An 18,675-nucleotide genomic window follows, 5' to 3' on the forward strand; every position below is an offset into this window, starting at 1 on the left:
CGAACATCAGATCCAGGAAATGTTTATTTTTTGGGTCATATTCATGGTACTGGTCGCACGGTGGCTTAGTGGTTAGCACCGCCAGGGTTGGGGGTTTGATTCCTGCCACTTCCCTGTGTGTGTGGAGTTTGTATGTTCTCCCCGTGCTGTGGGGGTTTCCTCCGGATACTCCGGTTTCCTCTCCCAGTCCAAACACATGCATGGTAGGCTGATTGGCATGTCCAAAATGTCTGTAGCGTATGAATGTGTGTGTGAATGTGTATGTGATTGTGCCCTGTGATGGACTGGCACCCTGTCCAGGGTGTACCCAACCGTGTGCCCGATGCTCGCTGGGATAGGCTCCAGGTTCCCTGCGAGCCTGTAGGATAAGCGGTATAGAAAATTGATGGATGGATATTCATGGTACTTCATACTTTTTTTAACTCAAATATGAAAGACAAACAAAACAAACTCTTGGCTTTCCAGCTCAATCTGCTCATTTGCTGTTCAGCAACATCTGTGCAGACACACACACACACACACACACACACACACACACACACACACACACACACAGAGGCCATCAGACCAGCTTGGCTCATTGTTCATGAAAGGAAGGGGAAAATAATACATAAATGGGACTGATAATGAGGTTGAGGTGTTCCACATCAGTTCTACCTCTGCTGCTCGTCCCAAAATCTCTAATCCCAGTACAAACCTAATCCAAATGTCTGATTTACTCATGTTTTTTTTTTTTGTTGTTGTTGTTGTTTTTTTTTACTGTAATATACCATCCAGGGAAATTATATAATAAAAAATCATTACAATGGCCTTTTGAACATGTCAACATTTATTACTTGGTATTGTATTTGAATTACTTTGGTTGTTCAATGTAAGACTTTTAATGGAACAGCGTCTCTACTTTCTGCGAAGGCTAAAAAAGATTGATAGAATGATGAATTCTGCAAAGTACCAAGGTGGTGACACAAAAACAATGCCAACCTCAATTCTCAGATTTGAACCCTGTTACATGTCTAACTCTAAAAATATACATATAAATGAGGAAGAGAGAAAGCAAGACCGGAGAGTAATGGAGAACAGAGAGAACAGAGATGTTAGATTATTTTCAGTGTCAGAGGCCTACATATTTTCCACAGTTTAACACTGAGTTATGGTCCTTACTCCCAGTTTGTTAATGATTCACGTGAGTCTGCATGTGCTGCCACTGCAACACCGGTATATCCTGATAAATAGCATCCTCCACCTCAGTCTTTCAGTAATGGAACTGTAGCTCTCGTTATTTAGAAAAGAAAAGTTTAACATCTGTACTGAATCTGTTAAATCGTGTTTGAAAGAGGATAAAATAAACAGAAGTGCATTTTATTTTCCGAATACATTTTATAAATAATTTACATCCTTAGATAATTATTTGTAGCCTCATTTAGATTTATTTGAGATTGTAGCCTGTGAGGTGACTGTTAAATCACCTTCAAATACGCACTAATGAACCCGAACTCTTTATTTAAAAAGCCAATATGAGCATTTCACATAACAGATATCATTTTTTTGCGGTATATTTTGCAAGTAAAACATTTATATGCAGTTGGTACAGTGAGTTCAGCCTGTGTCTTGACTCATAAATCTCTTTTGAAAACACAAATGAACTGTTCAGTAAAAGCTACTCGAGCCTGGCAGATATTTTCTGCCTCATTTACTTGATGGATAGATGTATGAATGGCACTGTTATTATACGTGTGACCCTGTGGCTTTTTAAATAGATCTGTATGCTCGGGCTGTAGTGCAGTATGTTCCTGGTAGTGACCATGTATTTTATGTTGCTTGTCCTGGAGTCATTATATAAGAGAGCATAACTGTCATTTCATTAAACCATCACCAGCTGTAGGGTCACCATAATCACCACAGGAGCATTCCATTAATTCCAGCACCGTTAAACCCTCTTGATATTTCCGAGAAGAGAATCCCACATTTCCAAGTTTGAGAGAGATAGGAAATACACAGGGTAATGCATCATTTCTAGGCCAGCCTATATGACTGTCATATTACACTTGCCAAATAATGTCACGTTGCTAGCGCTCAGGGGTGGAAAATACTTGAGTAATTGTACTTAGTTACGATACTTAAGTATTATTTTTGGTGTATTTATACTTTGCTTGAGTATTATTGTAATTGAATACTCATACTTAAATACATTTCCAAGAAAAAACAATTCTGCTTTTTACTCCTTATGTTTGTATTAGGCCGTCGAAGTACGTGTTACAAAACTCAAAGGTCTTTTCTTTTCTCATCCGGCCAATGACCGAACACTATGCTGTAAAATGGGCTCAGTTTATCATCGTCATTGTAGGTTAAACCACCCAATCAAGTTCAGAAACAGAAAATACTATCAAGAATCGTGTTAATGCACCATCTGCTGTAGCCTTTTCATGCTACACAACGGATTATAGCTATCTGCGTGTGTCTGAAGATGGATAAGATACCTGACTGCAGGGCCTCTGGTCCTACTTCAGTGAAATGTTTCAGTATGCCAGAGTAAGCAAAAGACTCCTATTAAACAAGGTGTCTGTGTTGCCTCCCTGGAAAGTGGGAACTCCATCTAATTTGACAAAGTTAAAATGTTGAAGCAAGTTTTGCTTATTTGCTAACATTAACTGGTCATATTCACCAAGTTAACCTGTTTTTTTGTTGTTGTTGTTGTTGTTTTTTTTTTTTTTTAAATTGTTTATTTATTTTTGCTCATGCCCAGCTAGACTTGCATGGGTTCCAGTAGCTAACATGTCGAATTCTAGCTAATGGTAAATATTGTGAACTTACAGAGATGGAATCATGTTATCAGAAAAATGGCATTGTTGCTTTAAAAACAAAAATGATCTTTTAACAGTAATAAATAGAAAAAAATAATAAAATAGGATATTTTATTTTAAATATTTTAGGATATTTAAAATATAAAAATAAAAAGTTTTGCATAAATAATTGAGTACATTTAAAGTAATAACTAGTAACTAATAAGTAAAAACCCTCCATCCATCCTTCTTCTATACTGCCTATCCCAGGGAGCATCAGGCACAAGGCGGGGTACACCCTGGACAGGGTGCCAATCCATCGCAGGGCACAATCACATCCACATTCTCACACCCATTCATACACTCCAGACATGCCAATCATGCCAACCATGCATGTGTTTGGACTGGGGGAGGAAACCAGAGTACCCGGAGGAAACCCCCGCAGCCCCCGGAGAACATGCAAACTCCACACACACAAGGCCACGGTGGGAATCGAACCCCCGACCCTGGACGTGTGAGGCGAGCATGCTAACCACTAAGCCACCATGCGTCCTAACTTTTTTCACGGCATTCACTTGAGTCGTCTATATTTTGTTGTTCAGCGTTTTAAACTGGGCCAGTACCTGGTTTTGGCTTGGTTTTGATGGAGGGCAATAGTGAAGAGCTCTTCCTGGAGTGTCTCCATAATTAAGAGAAAAAGTACAGTACAGGACAGAATCTTTACCAACATGTCAATTCAGATGTAATATTTACAGTTGCAATCAAAATTATTCTGAATTCTGATTATGGTTGAATAATTCTGTTTGCAACTGTATAACTTGGGGTTATTTCTAGTGGTAATTTTATAGAAGGAAAATATGGCAATAGTATATTCTCATGCATGAAATTAATACTTGATGGATAAACCCCTGGGGATAATTACATTACTCCACCTCCCAAAGTTAAATTAAGTATGTATAACAGTATAATAAGCATAAAAGAGTAAATAATAATAATAATAATAATAATAATAATAATAATACCGTAGGAGAAATTACAGTGGTCCTTACGATAGCAAAAGAGTTTTTGTTTTTTTTTGTTTTGAAAGATGGGGACATATTAAAACTATTCTGATACACAGCCTTATAATCGTTTCTGTGAGGAAGTGGGATGATACATGAAGAACAATAAAACTCTCAACAAATGTAATCTAAAAGTTACAAAATACAAACAAAACCTAAAAAGGGCACCAGTCTTATTGCAATAAAGTTAACATACAGTACATATGTAGTGTAAATAGTTCCAATTTATTCTTACTCGGTCTGAATAATAATTCTAGCCTCTCTGAATTCATCTACAGCTGAAGTTAAATGAGGTCTTCCTTCCATACTGGCTGCTCCACAATGCTTATTTCATCATTTCTATTTGAAAAGGTTTGCGCCAAATACGTGGAAGCATGTGGTATCTGACTCTTATTTAATCTTGCATTCATTAAAGTCATTTAATCTAATAAATAATGTGCACCCATTAAATTACAGGAATGTAATAGAGATCAGATATTAAACACAAAATGAGGTGTACTTATCTGGCCTTTACGAGGCTTTAGCTCTCACAAGGCTTTTTTTAAAAGGCTTTAAGGCGCACCATTAACACTATGCGTGAGCTCATTTCAGAAAGAAATATGTAGAAAACAAGGCTGTGAAATCCCAGTAATCTTTTAAAATTTACTCTGCACAGCTGTTGCACTGTAAGCTGATGTAAGCTGATTGCTTGTATAAGCCATCCAAACCGTTCCAAACAGAGTTTATGTTCGGATTAAAAGTGAACTCAGAAATGTTAGGTTCTTCGCTGTAGACTTTTATTGTGATCGACCCCTCAGAATAGATCAGAAAAGAAACTGTAATGAATTAACCTTAAAAAAGTAAACTTAGTGAATTAAAAATAAATAAATAAAAGGGCACATCCCTAAAGCATCATTTAGCATTTTGTGACTGGAATAAATGTGCAAAAAAAAAAACATGAAAAATTCAGTTAGATCCACAGATAGATAACACAAAAAATAACATAAAATAAATTTTTATTTGTACCATAAAGACATAAATAAAGATTGGATAGATATCCAAACAGTACTCAGTAGTAATACAAAAAAACAAGTGTGCACAAACTTGAATGTTGAGGGACTGGCTTAGGTAACTGCACATATTCACAACAATAACACTGCCAAAACATACAGACTACATGAAAATAAACTGATAATCAAAAACAGCTATAATAATATCGATTCATAAAAACTGGAGCAATGGAACACAGATGGCAGATACATCTACACGACCACAACACAAAGACAATGGAGTTTTTAAAAAAAAATAAATAAATGGGGGTGAGTGGAATTAAAGTCACACCAATTGCACCTGCTTGTATAAAATATGAATATCCAGTGGTGTAAACAGAAAAGGAACATTACAGTTCATAAAAAAAAAAGCAACCACCTATTCTGTCCATTCTTCCCAAATCAATAAAAAATAACTTCATTACAAGCTTTCTGATAGAGTAGCTATACCACAGTATATAATCTGCACATCCATTGTCATATAGAGTATATTATAAATTTAATCACTTATATCCTCCATGGTCTCCTCCAGCTCTCTCCCTATTTCCTCTAATTTCACCGTCTTCTTCTGCCCGTTCTTCACTTTACTTTTCTCCTGCTCGTCTTTCTCTGCTGGAGCGTACCACGGCCGGGACGGGTTATCCTCGCAGACCCGGCCCGCGCTCCTCCTGTAGCCGCCTCGTCCTGCCCGCACCAGTCCCCAGCCCTGAGGTTTACCCTCGTGAGGGCCGTTGTCCTGCACCCCTCTCGTCTGGTCCAGCTCCTTGGCGCTGAGGGCGGGCATCCGTACGGGCACCGTGTTACCGAATTTGGAGTAGTCCACAGAGTAGCGGCCGTCCTCTTCGGTCATGATGGAGACGAAGCGGCGTCCCCAGAGAATCTCCTCCGGTGTGTAGGATGTGCGGGCCTGCATGGTGATGCCGGTGGTCTCCACAACGCCTGGCAAGGAAACACACGTACAGTACAGGAAGTCATGTTTTGTTGATGTTACAGAGAGATTCAGGTACATTTGTGCTTCTTAAGATTTAGACAGTTTTTCCCTTTCACAATCACAGACTTTGATTTATCCAGAACATATGTTACTGTGAACATACTGTGAACAATAACGACAGTGATACACATTTACTCTACAAGAGATTCTTCTTTTAGTCGGGTAATCATTTTAGATCTCAAATAGCACTCTGGTCCTAGAGTACACGCCATAATCTCTAGAATGCCATTATGTTAGACCAGTCCCTCCAGGAGTCTGCGATCACAGAAATGAACGCAGAATCAAGCAAACGCCGCAATATTCGGAGGAGCTTTCAATTTTTCTTCATTACCGCAGATGTTCCACAGATTTGGGTCGAGACTCATCATGTGGCGTCTTCACAACACGCATTCCGCCAAATCCCTCTCCGATTCACGTTCGTCGAACATGAGTACAGCTAAAAGGTCTCATTTACCGACCAACATCACCGCGACCTTGATGACCGTGCAAAACAATTTTGCGCAACTGGCATTCCGCCAATTCAAGCAGTTTTCCAGAAAATAAAGCACAAAAAAACGCCACAAATTGCATCACAAATTTTTTTAAAAATCTGCAACAAAATCAAGCATTTTTGGCTGCAAAAGTCACAAAAAAAGAAACTCAGAGAAATCCTGTACGGATACTGATACTCCATCTAGTGAGCATATGTAATGATAATGAGTTTTTATTAGTCACGTATACATTACAGCACAGTGAAATTCTTTTCTTTGCATATCCCAGCTTGTTAGGAAGTTGGGGTTAGAGTGCAGGGTCAGCCATGATACAGCGCCCCCTGGAGCAGAGAGGATTAAGGGACTTGCTCAAAGGCCCAACAGTGGCAGCTTGGTAGTGCTGGAGCTTGAACCCCCGACCTTCCAATCAGTAACCCAGAGCCTTAACCACAAAGCCACCACTGCCCCATATATGCCTCCATATGTAGCGAATAGGAAGCCAATTGTGATCACTGAGATGGTGGGATGAACGTTTTATTTATTTATTTTTTTAAAGCTGAAATAAAAATATTTCTCCTCACATTACAGCAGTGCTCAATAAAATCTCAACTCAGAAGAGAAACTCCGGTCTCTGTGGCTCCGGAGGCTTTGTAAACAAGAGAAAAAACCCAAATGGACCACCAGCATCCAATCCATGAGGAAAACGAGGTGTCTCTACTGAAGAGTTAGTCAAGGGAGAGGCAGCATTTGTTAGGTTTCAAAATAATTACCTTCAACTAACTGATTTTTAAGTGGATCCTGGTTTGCGTAAGAGATGTACATTGTAGCATAAATAGATAAACGCTTATGATAGTTTATAATATACTTATGATGTTGCTACCGTCTGTCGTTTGGCAATATGAAGACGTGTAGCACTTTTACTACTGATTGTTCTGTCTCAATACAACTGTGCTTTTTAACTGGTGAGAAGGTTTTGCTTGGCTTTCTATAAGAGCAAATGATAGGTTTATATTAATGTGCTTGTTCTAATAAGGTATTGTTTCTATAGTAACAGTGACTTCCATAGTAAGACACTCCGCACACACTCTAATAATAAAAATGTGTTGTTATTTATCAAATAAAATCATCAAAAGTTTTTTTTTTTATATGATGAAGCTATTATTCTGTAAGGATAGGTTTATTTAACATTTACGGAAAGAGTCTCGCTTGACGGCGCTGTAACACACAGAGGTAAAGTAGTTCCTTTAAGTTTTCCGCCACAGTAAACTCTAAGGATGGAGGATGTTGCATTTTGTAGTTTCACAGTAACAAGGAGCATTTTTGTGAGAAAGTGAAAGAGAAAGAGAGAGTGAGGGAATGCCTGTTGTTGATGATAACAGGACCTCGTTTCATGGATGCTCTATGTCCTTAAACGTAAGAATTAAAAAATAAAAAATTAAAAAGAGCAATTGTTGGCAAATTGCTGTGGTACATAAGGAATAAGATGCTGTTGTAGGAATATTATAGGCAGCTTTAGCTTCGGAGCGCATTACAATGATCCCTTCAATGATTATTTTCCAATAACAACACGCCCTGTAATGTTTTATTCCTTACTTAACATTCGAATGCACATGAATACAAATTTATTTACTCAGTTCCCTAGTTTTTTTTAGACGTACCCTAAAATAGAAATGTTATGCTTCTATTATTAAACTGGGGCTGTTAGTACATTTATAATCCATCCATCCATCTTCTATACCGCTTATGCTCTTCAGGGTCATGGGGGAACCTGGAGCCTATCCCAGGGAGCATCGGGCACAAGGCGGGGTACACCCTGGACAGGGTGCCAATCCATCGCAGGGCACACAAACACACACATTCACACACCCATTCATACACTAGGCTGATGTGGACATGCCAATCAGCCTACCATGCATGTCTCTGGACTGGGGGAGGAAACCGGAGTACCCAGAGGAAACCCCCGCAGCACGGGGAGAACATGCGAACTCCGCACACACAGGGCCACGGTGGGAATCGAACCCCGACCCTGGAGGTGTGAGGCGAACGTGTTAAATAATGGAATCTCCATTATTTGATTTTGTTATCTTGAACACAATCTTATATTAACAACCACTCACGCTCACTATTCACTCTTAGGCAGGTTTTTACTATAAACCACCTGAACAGAGCACCTGAACCAAATAATATAGTAAAAAAATAAATAAAAATCAACCTAAAGCTCATTGTAGCTGCAGTGAAACATCTTCCTACCTTCTAGTATGATTATAATCTCCAGATCCTCAGTGGCCAGCGACTGGGCTGAAAGCTCATACAGGGGGCTTGCTCTATCAATGGTGTGACTGATGATGAGGGGTGAGACGAGGAAGATGCCATTGCTCCTGAGTGGGTTTTCCACCTGGATGTCAAGTTGGCAGACTGGAATCACCTCCCCTTCTGCCGTCACCGTCCTGCGGATCACCTGAGAGACGTGGCACAGGACAACCAATCATCATTCACGACACAGAATAAAAACAGTGATGGCTAAAACGGTTCTTCAAGTCGAGAATTCCTAATTTGGTTATTTATCATTTCTCCGGTTTCTGGTTTATACTAATTAAGAGATCCCTGGACAATGAAGTCTAGCATTTCCCCTGACCTCTTCCTCACCTGCATCTGAATGGTAGCTGATATGATCATACTCTTCCTCAGGTCTCCAACACGAAACATGAACGTGGGCTTGCCGTTGCGTGGCGCGATGACAGCGTTACGGGAGAAGATGAGCGTCTCTGCTCGGCGATTGGCCTGAGCCGTTTTCATGAACACGCAGCCCAGCATGACGGCGTTGATAATGAGGCCCAAAATGTTCTGGATGATCAGAACTACAATGGCTAGTGGACACTCTTCTGTGACCATCCTCCCACCAAAACCAATGGTCACCTTATAACATAATACAACATTTTACAACATGAATGGATTTGAGCACAAGTTATGTCAAGAAATGTAATTGAAGTCACATCTAAAAGTAAACTGTCCACACTACAGGCTTAAAAAAAAAGTGTGTATATATATAACAGTTAGGTTCATTTATCCAAGATTCCATTTACAAGCAATTTTCCAAAACAAGTGCCAATTAAAAAAATATTTGTAGGCACTGCAGACTGTATACAGAGTTGTACAATGCCCTCCAGAATTATTGGCACCCCTCATAAAAATGACCAAAAATTTATATATACAGTGGATACAAAATGTCCACACACACGCGCACACGTTAAAATGGCAGGTTTTTGTGACGTAAAAAAAAAAAAAATGACACTAAGATAAATCATATCAGATGTTTTCTCACCTTTAATGTGAAACTGCAAAGTATACAATTAATGTGAAAAACAATCAGAAACATTTTAGGGACGAAAAGAAAAAGAAAAAAACTTACAATCACCTAGGTGATTAAGTGTGCATAGTCCTAAACTGATACTTTGTTGAAGCACCTTTTGATTTTATTACACCTCTCAGTCTTTTGGGTAAGAGTCTATCAGCGTGGCATTTTCCCACTATTTTGTGCAAAAACATTCTAGATCCATCAAGTTGTGAGGGCATCTCCTTCAGGTCACCCCACAGCTATTTAGTTGGATTCAGGTCTGGGCTCGGGCTGGGGCATTCATAAACATTGACCTTCTTTTGGTTAAACCGTTCCTTTGTTGATTTGGGTGTATGCTTTGGGGCATTGTTGTGCTGAAAGGTGAAATTCCTTTTCATCTTCAGCTTACTAGCAGATACCTGAAGGTTTTGCGCGAAAATCAGCTGGTATTTGTAGCTGTTCATGATTTCCTCCACCTTGATAAAAGCACTGTAGAAAAGCAGCCCGAAAGCATGATGCTGCCACCACCATGCTTCACCGTGGGTATGGTGTTCTTTTAGTGATGTGGGCTTTTTTTTAGCACAAAACAAACCTTTTGGAATTATGGAATTATTCTATTACCTTTTGGAATTGGTCTCATCAGACAATAACACATTTTGCAACACGGTTTGGGGTGATTTAATTGAGCTTGGATGTTTTTTGCGAGAAAGGGCTTCGGTCTAGTCACCCTACCCCATAGCCCAGACATGTGAAGAATACGAGAGACTGTTGTCACGTACAGAGAGTAATCAGTACTTGTCAGATATTCCTACAGCTATAATAAAACAGTTCTTATTTCAGGAGTGCAATTGCAATTTTATTCTAGAAAACAGTGGTTTCAAAATGATTGCCACTCTTAAAATTAATATTTTATTACACCAGCCCTGGAGAGAAAAACAGCACCGTCTGAGACTGTAATGTCTAACATGGTTGGAGACACTTGTAAAGGATCTTGGTCAACTCCTCCAAGCAGAACAATTTAAGCCCCTTTATATTCTTAGGTTCGTGCACGTCAGTTCAAAAGTTTTCTTTCATGAGATGGTCATTGCAAATCAATAATTTCAGTGATTTTTTTAAAGGTGCTAATAGTTCTGAAGGACAGCGTAAGTCGCCTATCATACAGTAAATCTTTCTTTCCATCCGGCCTGTTTCTCACCTGCACCTCGATGGAGAAGAGGAACGCTGAAGTGAAGGAGTGGATGGCAGTGACACAGGGAACAGGTCCAGGCTCACTGGGATCTCGTGGCACCAGATCACCATGAGCGAAGGCCAGGAGCCACCACATCATGGCAAAGAGCATCCATGAGCAGAGGAATGCTGAGGTAAAGATAAGGAGCGAGTGCTGCCATTTAAGGTCCACCATGGTGGTAAAAACATCCTGCAGAAACCGACCCTGGAGGGAGGAATTCAAAGGAAAAACTAAGCTAACCTGCATGGCCTGTGGTACAGACCTTATTCACTTTATCAAAAAAAAAAGGATAAACATGGAATATATTAAATTGTCTCCTAACAAAAGTGAGAATGCCTTGCAGGAAAATGAATCTTGCGTTGTTGTACCTGTTCCCGTATGTTCTTGTGGGCAACGTTGCATGATCCGCTCTTGGTGATAAAGCGAGCTCGCTGTGATTTGCTACGGAAGCGGTTAGGCTGGGTGGCATCTTCAGCCAGGCGTGTCAACAGATATCCTTCAGGCACCAGGCCTTTCCGGGCCAACATTGCTGGATTTTCAGAGCGTTGATCTAATAAACAACATAATAAACAAACACTTGCACTATGTAATAAATTACTGCTGTTGAAATGATAGACCGACTCTAAAACTATAATTGTACAGCTATTTCAGTAACAGAATCCCCAGACACTGAACAGGTCATCCACAATGTAGCTTAGTGGTCAGAACACCTGCCTCGCACCTCCAGGGTTTGGGGGTTCGAATCCTGCCTCCACCCTGCATGCTCTGTGGGGTTTCCTACGGATACTCCCGTTTCCTCCCCCAGGCCAAAGACAGGCATTATAGGCATTTCTAAATTGTCCGTAATGTGTGTGCGATCGTGCCCTGCGATGGGTTAGCACCCTGTCCAGGGTGTCCCCCACCTTGTGCCAGGTGTTCCCTGGAATAGACTCCAGGCTCCCCATGACCTTGTGTAGGATAAGTGGTATGGAAAATGGATGGATACTCCTTATAGAGGAGAGAGAGGATGGTTTTACACCTGCATTAGGTAAACTAGTGGAAACTTTTAAAAACAACCTGAACGCAATTTTACTGTTCTGAACATAACAGATAGCGTGGTAGACCAGTATAAAACATACATCACCACAATGCAGGAGTTCAGAGGATCCTGACTGAACTGACACAGAGCGGCATCCCAGGTTTGGTGTGGATGTCCATTCGTTCACTGGACGTCCCTTGAGCTTGTCTTTGTGATCAAGGGAGCGCAAGAAGACAACACAGGAAACCAGAAAAACAACAGACAGACCAGGATGAGCTTCAGTATCACATTACTACAGATCTTAAACTGTCTATAAAAAGTGAACCTAAAAGCCCAAGTAATTGTAATAAGATAGACACTAGAAATAAGCATTAATCAGTAAAGACAAAACAACTGGATGTTGTAGACAATGCTGAAGTGCAGAAGATAACCTCAAAACCCAAAAGCAATAACTCAAACAAAATATACAGCTGTTTGTTTACATAAAACATCTGCCATAAATACAGCTTGTCACAAGTCACCTTCAGCATCACTGCGAATAATAATGTAACGTTCCTGTTATAAACCCTAATCAAATCATATGCCCCAGAACAAACTTTACTAAAAATAAATAAATAAATAAAAATAATAATAATAAAAGATTATCTAAATTACCTTGATGGCTCGGTTTACATCGAGGATGCTTTCTACCGTGACAGTTTATTGAACGCGTTTGTCGCTGTCCAGATAAGACCCGCCTCCTGCGCTAAGATTGATCAAGTAGTTCACGACCACGGCTTATGATTGGCTAGGAGCTCATCCTCGCCGCGTTTGATGATGACCTGCTAGCCAATCGCAGCTAAACAAAGATGGCGACCATTATCAGAATAATCAGGATGAACCGAGACGGCTAATCCAGCTGAGTTGAGCGGAGTGGAGCAGAGCAGGCGGACTAACATATCCCACAATCCTTTTTAGCCTGTCGAGATTTTAAGAGAACACCCGTGTTTATATTTTGACTCATAGAGGAACTGTTTTGCTCGTAGAAACATCTTTTTTTTTTAATGTTTTCTTTTTCGCTAACTAGTTTTTGAGTAGTTAGCTGGAGAGTTTGGGGATAAGTCTTGTTTATAAAGATGGCTGATCACTGGAACAGGGGTAAGTGACACGTAGCGCTTGTTAATACAGCTGTGTAATGTACTGCTAACACATTTTTAGTCCAGACTCACAACACTTCCTTACCAAAAAAAAAAAAAAAACATTCATAATGTTCATTTAATTAGTTCATTTATATTAATTTGCTAGGCCTAACTTCAGACAGATTCAGTCATCAGCTATACTCAGGATCTCTCTATTTTGTGTGTGTGTGTGTGTGTGTGTGTGTGTGTTTGATGCAGCCACTTTTAAAAGTTGACTCTACAAAATGTAGTTAGCCCTTAATGCATAATAAGTAAGTTCTGAGTAAGTTTTGTCGTGGAAATTAGACAACACTCGCAGACTCATCCTCTGAAGGTAAAAAGGTTTATTACAGAAAAATGGTTAATACAGGATAGAATAATGAGAGCACTCTGAAGTGCTTGTGCTGAACTACTACTACTATATATATATATATATATATATATATATATATATATATATATATATGAAATGCGAAGCATGACACACTTCTGTGTACCGTCGGGGAGAGGAGCTGTCACAGGTCCAATTCCTGTGTGTGGAGGTCTCCCAAACAGTATCCCAAAGGGCTAAGCCTATCCAAAGCCTGCTTCAGAACAGCATTTGCTCAATCTGTGTTTTAGTGTCCCATTTTCTCTCTCTACCACCCCACCACTAGCTGGATGATATACACAGTGCTGCTTTGAGTCAATACTCAAATATTCACCCACCTAGTCCTGTCTGGACATAGGGACGTGGCCGTCTCTACCTTTGAACCTCAACCAACGTTATGAGTTGCGCAAACAGAGTAAACAAATTATTATTATTATTATTATTATTTTTAGAGTAATTAGAGAATCCACTGCTTTATCGCAGCTATCATTCCCCCTTTGAAGACAAGGACAGCCCTGGGGGCACCGCCAAACTCCGTCAACAACCGTGCAGCCTGCTTTGCACCACACAGCCTTTTCGTCGTCCTCGTAGCCCATGCTTGGAGGTCTGAATGCTTTAAAGAAGGAGTGATTAATTTTATTTTGTATTTTAGGACCATAGATGCAGCTGCTTGCTTTGCTGCACCGTCGGCTCGAGCATTTCCTAGGAAAACAGGGTCTAATTTGTTAGTGTGTGCGTCACATTTGCATGCTGCAGTTGTTTTGGGGAGGAGGACTGCGTCCAGCGGCTCAGAGACAAGTTTGTGGTGGGCTATGTGTGTTCCTGAACTCGTCAGGAAGTTCCTGTGTTTCCAAATTGTCCCCAAATCATGCACTAGATTTCTTTCACGTTGTCATTATGGGGTATTGTTTGTAGAATTTTGAGGAAAATAATGAATTTAATCCATTTTGGAATAAGGCTGTAACATAACAAAATGTGGGAAAAGTGAAGCGCTGTGAATACTTTCCGGATGCACTGTACCGCTGATGTGATGGAATGAGTCAATTGGGCATGCCACTTGATAATAACCCACCGCAAAAATACTGCGCCTCTTGCGCTTCTTAATAAGTACTCTCTCTCTCTCTCTCTCTCTCTCTCTCTCTCTCTCTCTATATATATATATATATATATATATATATATATATATATATATATATATATATCTATATATATATCTATATATATCTATATATATATATATATATATATATATATATAGGGAGTTGCCCCCTCTTTTCATCCATAACAGCCTCCACTCTTCTGGGAAGGCTTTCTGCTAGATTTTGGAGCATGGCTGTGGGGATTTGTGTACTTTCAGCTACATGAAGATACTGATGTCTGTAGTGCGGTCAGCGTTCCAGTTCATCCCAAAAGGGTTCAGTGGGGTTGAGGTCAGGGCTCTGTGCAGGACACTCGAGATCCAACCTTGGCAAACCACGTCTCCATGGAGATCGCTTTGTACACGGGGTAATTGTCATGCTGGAACAGAAGAGAGAAAGACAACGAGAATGTTGAGGGGAAATTAGATGTCACAACAGCCACAAGACAAGAGCGACAGCCAGCGAGGACTAGAGTCTTCTTCGGACTGTTGCAACAAAGTTACATTTACAGCATTTGGCAGTTGTCCTTATCCAGAGAGACTTACATCTATCTCAATTATACAACTGAGCAGTTGAGGGTTAAGGGCCCAACAGTGGTAGCTTAGCAGTGCTGGGGCTTGAACTCCTGACCTTCTGATCAGTAACCCAGAACCTTAATCAGAAGGTCAGGAGTTCAAGCCCCAGCACTGCTAAGCTACCACTGTTGGGCCCTTGCGTAAGGCCCTTAACCCTCAACTGCTCAGTTGTATAACTGCCACTTGAGCTAATACTGCCATAGTTAGAACCATACAGATGTCTAAAATGCCTTTATATGCTGAAGCATTAACATTTCCCTTCACTGGAAGGCCCAAACCCTAAAAAAAAACAGCCCCAGATAATTATCTCTCTTCCACCAAACTTTACTCTTGACACTGTGCATTCTGCTAGGTCCATAACCCTAACCCTCGGCGAGGTCGTGTTCTCTTGGCATCTGTCAAACCCAGATTCATCAATCAGAATCTCAGATAGTGAAGCATGATTAATCACTCTGGAGAACAGGTTTCCACTGCTTCACAGTCTAGTGGTGGTGTGTTTACACCACTCTACCCCACGCTTCACGATGCACGTAGTGATCTTAGGCTATTGTTGCTCCAAGGTGCTTCCATTTCACAATAATAGCTCTTACAGCTGACCAGGGGCTGAAATGTCACAAACTGACTTGTTGCAAGTGCCACGTTTAAAGTCGCTGAGCTCTCCAGTACGACCCATTCTACTGTCAATGTTTGTCTATGGATATTGCATGGCTGTTAGCAATGGGTGTGGCTGAAACACATAGTCTTTAGATAGAGTTAGGAAAATTGTGTGCTGTCAAAACTGACTTGCAGTATGTGGCCAAAAGTATGTAGACACCTGGCCATCACACCTGTATGTATTTCTGTGGTGGATACTGTGCGTGGTGTCGGATCCACCACCCAGATAATATCTGCTCAGTATTTGTAGTGCTCTCTTACTATTGAAGGACAGCGTGTAGGGGAACTGACCACATTGTGTACTGCAACATACTGACTAGTGAGTATGTATACGTATAGAAAAGTACACCTTTGTGGTCAAAGGCCACTGGGTGTAGATATGAGAGAAGTGTACCTAATAAACTGACAGCTGTCTAAGCCTTTCACTACTCGTAAATTGTCTACCACAAGGAGAAAATAGGATTTTTATTGATTAGCTCATATCTGCTCTTACTCGAGTAAAGGATTTGTGTACTTCTTCCACCATTGTCTTTCTAGGACATGGCGCTGTTGATGATATGTTGGACGCAGAAAACAAACACATAGCTGAGAACCTCGCAAGCAAAGTATCCAGACTGAAGTCGGTATGTCAGCATCATGCATTACTGTACAGATTCCTGTGTTAATAAAATGTGTGGCGCAGTGGTGGCTTGGCGGTTAAGGCTCTGGGTGACTGATCGGAAGGTCGGGGGTTCAAGCCCCAGCACTGCCAAGCTGCCATTGTTGGGCCCTTGAGCAAGGCCCTTAACCCTCTCTGCTCCAGGGGGCGCTGTATCATGGCTGACCCCAACTTCCTAACACGCTGGGGTATGCGAAGAATAGAATTTCACTGTGCTGTAATGTATACGTGACAAATAAAGAATCATTATCATTATCATTATTTCTTTCTCTTCTTATTTACAGCTGGCATATGATATTGACAAGGAGGCTGAAGAACAGAATTCATACTTGGATGGCATGGTGTGTTATCCTGTCAGCAGTCATGTAAAACAACAGGACTGGGACTATTCCTAGTCTAAACAATATACCGGGTGGCAGAAAAGTTAGGAACCCATGAGAGTATACATCCAGGGTGTCCCAAAAGCCTCTATACATAAGGGGCCATGTTTGCCAGCACCACGTCGGTTGTGCCTTCGTCAGTGGATGTTGGTGGACGTCCACTTCTCGGTTGGTCCTCAACACTTCCAGTCTTTTTGAATTTGTTAATAAATTTGGCCGCGGTGTCGTGTGTGTGATGTGCTCGCCGAGAAACATTTTGGAATGCATTTTGCTCAAAAGTGTTAATTTTCCCTATGTATGGAGACTTTTAGGACACCCGGTATTTATTATTTACAACATATGCTCTACAGCAGGGGTGTCCAATCTTATTCGGAAAGGGCGGGTGTGGGTGCAGGTTTTCATTCCAACCAAGCAGAAGTCACACCTGAGTCTATTGAAAGCCAAGATCAACTGATTAAACAAGTGGAATCAGGTGTGGCTCCTGCTTGGTTGGAATGAAAACCTGCACCCACACCCGCCCTTTCCGGATAAGATTGCCCACCCCTGCTCTACAGGTTCATCCCCAGCCACTGTAACTGTTTTTTTTGCTCAACATATTCCCATTGTCTTTTCGGCGACCCTGTGGACATTTTAGGAAATATGGTACTCGGTGGCTTTCTGCCATACAGTTATAAAATATTTGAAGATGCTAACATTTATTAACAAAGTACATTGATTTTGAGAATTTTTTTTTTTCCTTCAGGACTCGAATTTTCTCAGTGCAACCGGACTGTTAACGGGCAGCGTGAAGAGGTTTTCCACGATGGTCCGCTCTGGCCGAGATAACCGCAAGATCCTGTGCTACGTGTCAGTAGGCCTGGTCCTGACGTTCTTTGTGCTTTACTATCTAGTCAGAAGAATACAGAACTGACATGTCTGCATTATTTTTTTTGTACAACATTTTCTCAGTTTTATGAGAAATATATTCATTTCTGAGAATTCAGTACTTCATCTTTGTTTATATGAGGAAATGTTTTCACAGATCGCTCATCTTCCAGGTGTATTAAAGGTGATTAGAACTGAAAGCTCCTTGGTGTGAATCCTTTTTATCCTGTACTGAGATGCTTGCTAATTACTATAGTGATGTAATGAGGCTTTGATTGCAATATATTCCATAAATGATGTAACGAAATAAAGATTTTAAAGAGATTTTTTTAATTCTTGGAAATCCTAAGGAATGACATAAGACTATTTAAAATAATGTAAGAACTAAATGCTTTATAACTGAACTTTGTTTCTACTAATTGTCTTGTATGTAACTAAGTATAGACATACTGTATCTGTATTGTTTCTTCTCATTATTATTCGTAAGGGTATTTCTAATGTTTTCTTCTGTATAATAAAAAAAATGCACATTTGCCTTTTATTTATTTATTTATTTATTTATTTTAATTTTGTTCATTCTCAGGCCTTCTTTTCAACTTTTAAATATGCTCTTTAGGTGAACAGCACGGAGTTGAGCTCTGGTACTTTAATTTGATTATTATGTAAATCCTAGTGTGTCGTGCTTATACAGCTTAACATAGTTTTATAGAGCACTAGAGAACTTTTCTTTAAAAATTGTAAATTGTTGGCTTTGTTATATGCCACAGTATGTATTTAAGCTGGCTTGAATATCTGAAGAGTGACTATTTTAAGGTCTTTACTTTATCGTATATCTTTATCCGGAAAATAAAGAAGATACTTTGATGTCGTTGGATGCCTGACAAGCCAGAGATAAATACTGAATACTGAAAGCTTGCCCATCTAATCGTAGCTAAATTTAGCCCTTAAAATTTTATATATTGAATCAG

The 18,675-nt window shown here is 40.2% G+C and overlaps 2 protein-coding genes across 2 annotated transcripts; one reads left to right on the forward strand and one right to left on the reverse strand.

Annotated features, from left to right (window-relative positions):
- Nucleotides 1–4,039: 4,039 nt before the first annotated feature.
- Nucleotides 4,040–12,608, reverse strand: kcnj11l (potassium inwardly rectifying channel subfamily J member 11, like). Its single transcript, XM_053642091.1, has 7 exons — nucleotides 12,565–12,608; nucleotides 12,011–12,117; nucleotides 11,261–11,442; nucleotides 10,860–11,096; nucleotides 8,977–9,246; nucleotides 8,581–8,788; nucleotides 4,040–5,808 (listed from the first exon to the last, which is right to left on the reverse strand). Exons 3-7 carry the CDS (start codon nucleotides 11,417–11,419, stop codon nucleotides 5,369–5,371), a joined length of 1,314 nt encoding a protein of 437 aa, XP_053498066.1. The 5' UTR covers nucleotides 11,420–11,442; nucleotides 12,011–12,117; nucleotides 12,565–12,608; the 3' UTR covers nucleotides 4,040–5,368.
- A 130-nt stretch (nucleotides 12,609–12,738) lies between these two features.
- bet1l (Bet1 golgi vesicular membrane trafficking protein-like) lies at nucleotides 12,739–18,234 on the forward strand. The gene is made up of 4 exons (XM_053642092.1): nucleotides 12,739–13,047; nucleotides 16,343–16,428; nucleotides 16,748–16,804; nucleotides 17,586–18,234. Exons 1-4 carry the CDS (start codon nucleotides 13,026–13,028, stop codon nucleotides 17,751–17,753), a joined length of 333 nt encoding a protein of 110 aa, XP_053498067.1. The 5' UTR covers nucleotides 12,739–13,025; the 3' UTR covers nucleotides 17,754–18,234.
- Nucleotides 18,235–18,675: the final 441 nt, after the last annotated feature.

The sequence above is a fragment of the Ictalurus furcatus genome, chromosome 14 (assembly GCF_023375685.1).
Source record: "Ictalurus furcatus strain D&B chromosome 14, Billie_1.0, whole genome shotgun sequence".
Taxonomy (NCBI): Eukaryota; Metazoa; Chordata; class Actinopteri; order Siluriformes; family Ictaluridae; genus Ictalurus; species Ictalurus furcatus.

What these genes read in the sequence shown, in the direction of transcription:
- kcnj11l (XM_053642091.1), bottom strand. Translation starts at nt 11,419, where the DNA reads ATGTTGGCCCGGAAAGGCCTGGTGCCTGAAGGATATCTGTTGACACGC. An exon ending in CAGCTACCATTCAGATGCAG is followed by an intron (nt 8,789 to 8,976) that starts GTGAGGAAGAGG and finishes CACGTCTCTCAG; the next exon opens with GTGATCCGCAGGACGGTGAC. An exon ending in GATTATAATCATACTAGAAG is followed by an intron (nt 5,809 to 8,580) that starts GTAGGAAGATGT and finishes TTTCCTTGCCAG; the next exon opens with GCGTTGTGGAGACCACCGGC.
- bet1l (XM_053642092.1), top strand. Translation starts at nt 13,026, where the DNA reads ATGGCTGATCACTGGAACAGGG. An exon ending in AAGTATCCAGACTGAAGTCG is followed by an intron (nt 16,429 to 16,747) that starts GTATGTCAGCAT and finishes TCTTATTTACAG; the next exon opens with CTGGCATATGATATTGACAA. An exon ending in ATTCATACTTGGATGGCATG is followed by an intron (nt 16,805 to 17,585) that starts GTGTGTTATCCT and finishes TTTTTCCTTCAG; the next exon opens with GACTCGAATTTTCTCAGTGC.